A 1,112-nucleotide genomic window follows, 5' to 3' on the forward strand; every position below is an offset into this window, starting at 1 on the left:
AGCTTTAAAACAAATATTAACTGTTTATGCATTTGAAATAATTTACAAATGCATACAAAAGATAGTTCAATCATAAATCAACATAAACACTTTATAATCCAGCTAGCACATTACCATATACTTATCAACATATACTCACCCATGCACCTTACCGAAAGCTAATCCTTAAATACCTACCTACCTACCTACCTACCTACATACCTACATACATACATACCTATATACACATGCACATACCTACCGACCTGCACACATACCTACATACCTATATACATACATACATATTCATGAAATATATATTTATAATACATAAATTATCTTACCTGAACATTGATGGAATGGTAGCCTTTCCTGTTAACAAATTCATGTTCATTCTGCGTAGGAGCTTGTATTTGAACTTGAGTCCCATCGATGCATCCAACCACATTTGGAAATCCACTCATGTCATAAAATTTAGTTTTTATGGCATCTTGTTTTTTTCCATTGGGTAATCGAACATGGTTTGGTACCTGACGTAGCAAGACGTCGGTGACTCTTGTCACAGTTCGGCTTACGGTTGACTGGTCAACTCCTATAAGCTCCCCACAAACGTCTTGGAAACTGCCACTGGCAAAGTATCTAAGTGTAATTAGCACTCGCAGAAGAGGGGTCAATGAACCCATCCGTTTAGATAACAGAATATCGACGCTGATGTCATCTGTGATTGCTAGAATTTCCTGTCTTCTAAATCTAAACTTGGCAAATATGACATCATCGTCAAAAACATCAAACGGATGAGTTCGGTCCCTAAATATTCTGTTTCTCCTCAGTAATCGGCGTTCTCGATAACGCTGAAGAATGACAGCAGCCATGTTGTTTTCCGACTTCTACGCGGTTAAGATACTTAAACGCACAAAAAATTGTGTGTAACTTTATCCGCGTTTAAGACCTCCGGTTAGTCCTAACCGTGCTTCATGCATAGGGAATTTCAGTTTTTATACGCTGGTTAGAAATTAAACGCGGTTAAAATAGTTATACGGTCGTCATGCATACGGCCCCAGTTCAGAACAATATTTAATACATGAATAACGTTCTGGTGATCCTAAATTTTAGAACACCGATTCACAAACTAC

The 1,112-nt window shown here is 37.6% G+C and overlaps 1 protein-coding gene across 1 annotated transcript; it reads right to left on the bottom strand.

Annotated features, from left to right (window-relative positions):
• Window positions 1-314: 314 nt before the first annotated feature.
• LOC121381450 (putative nuclease HARBI1) lies at window positions 315-851 on the bottom strand. Its single transcript, XM_041510769.1, has one exon. It carries the CDS (start codon window positions 849-851, stop codon window positions 315-317), a length of 537 nt encoding a protein of 178 aa, XP_041366703.1.
• Window positions 852-1,112: the final 261 nt, after the last annotated feature.

This window comes from Gigantopelta aegis, chromosome 9, assembly GCF_016097555.1.
Source record: "Gigantopelta aegis isolate Gae_Host chromosome 9, Gae_host_genome, whole genome shotgun sequence".
Lineage (NCBI taxonomy): Eukaryota > Metazoa > Mollusca > Gastropoda > Neomphalida > Peltospiridae > Gigantopelta > Gigantopelta aegis.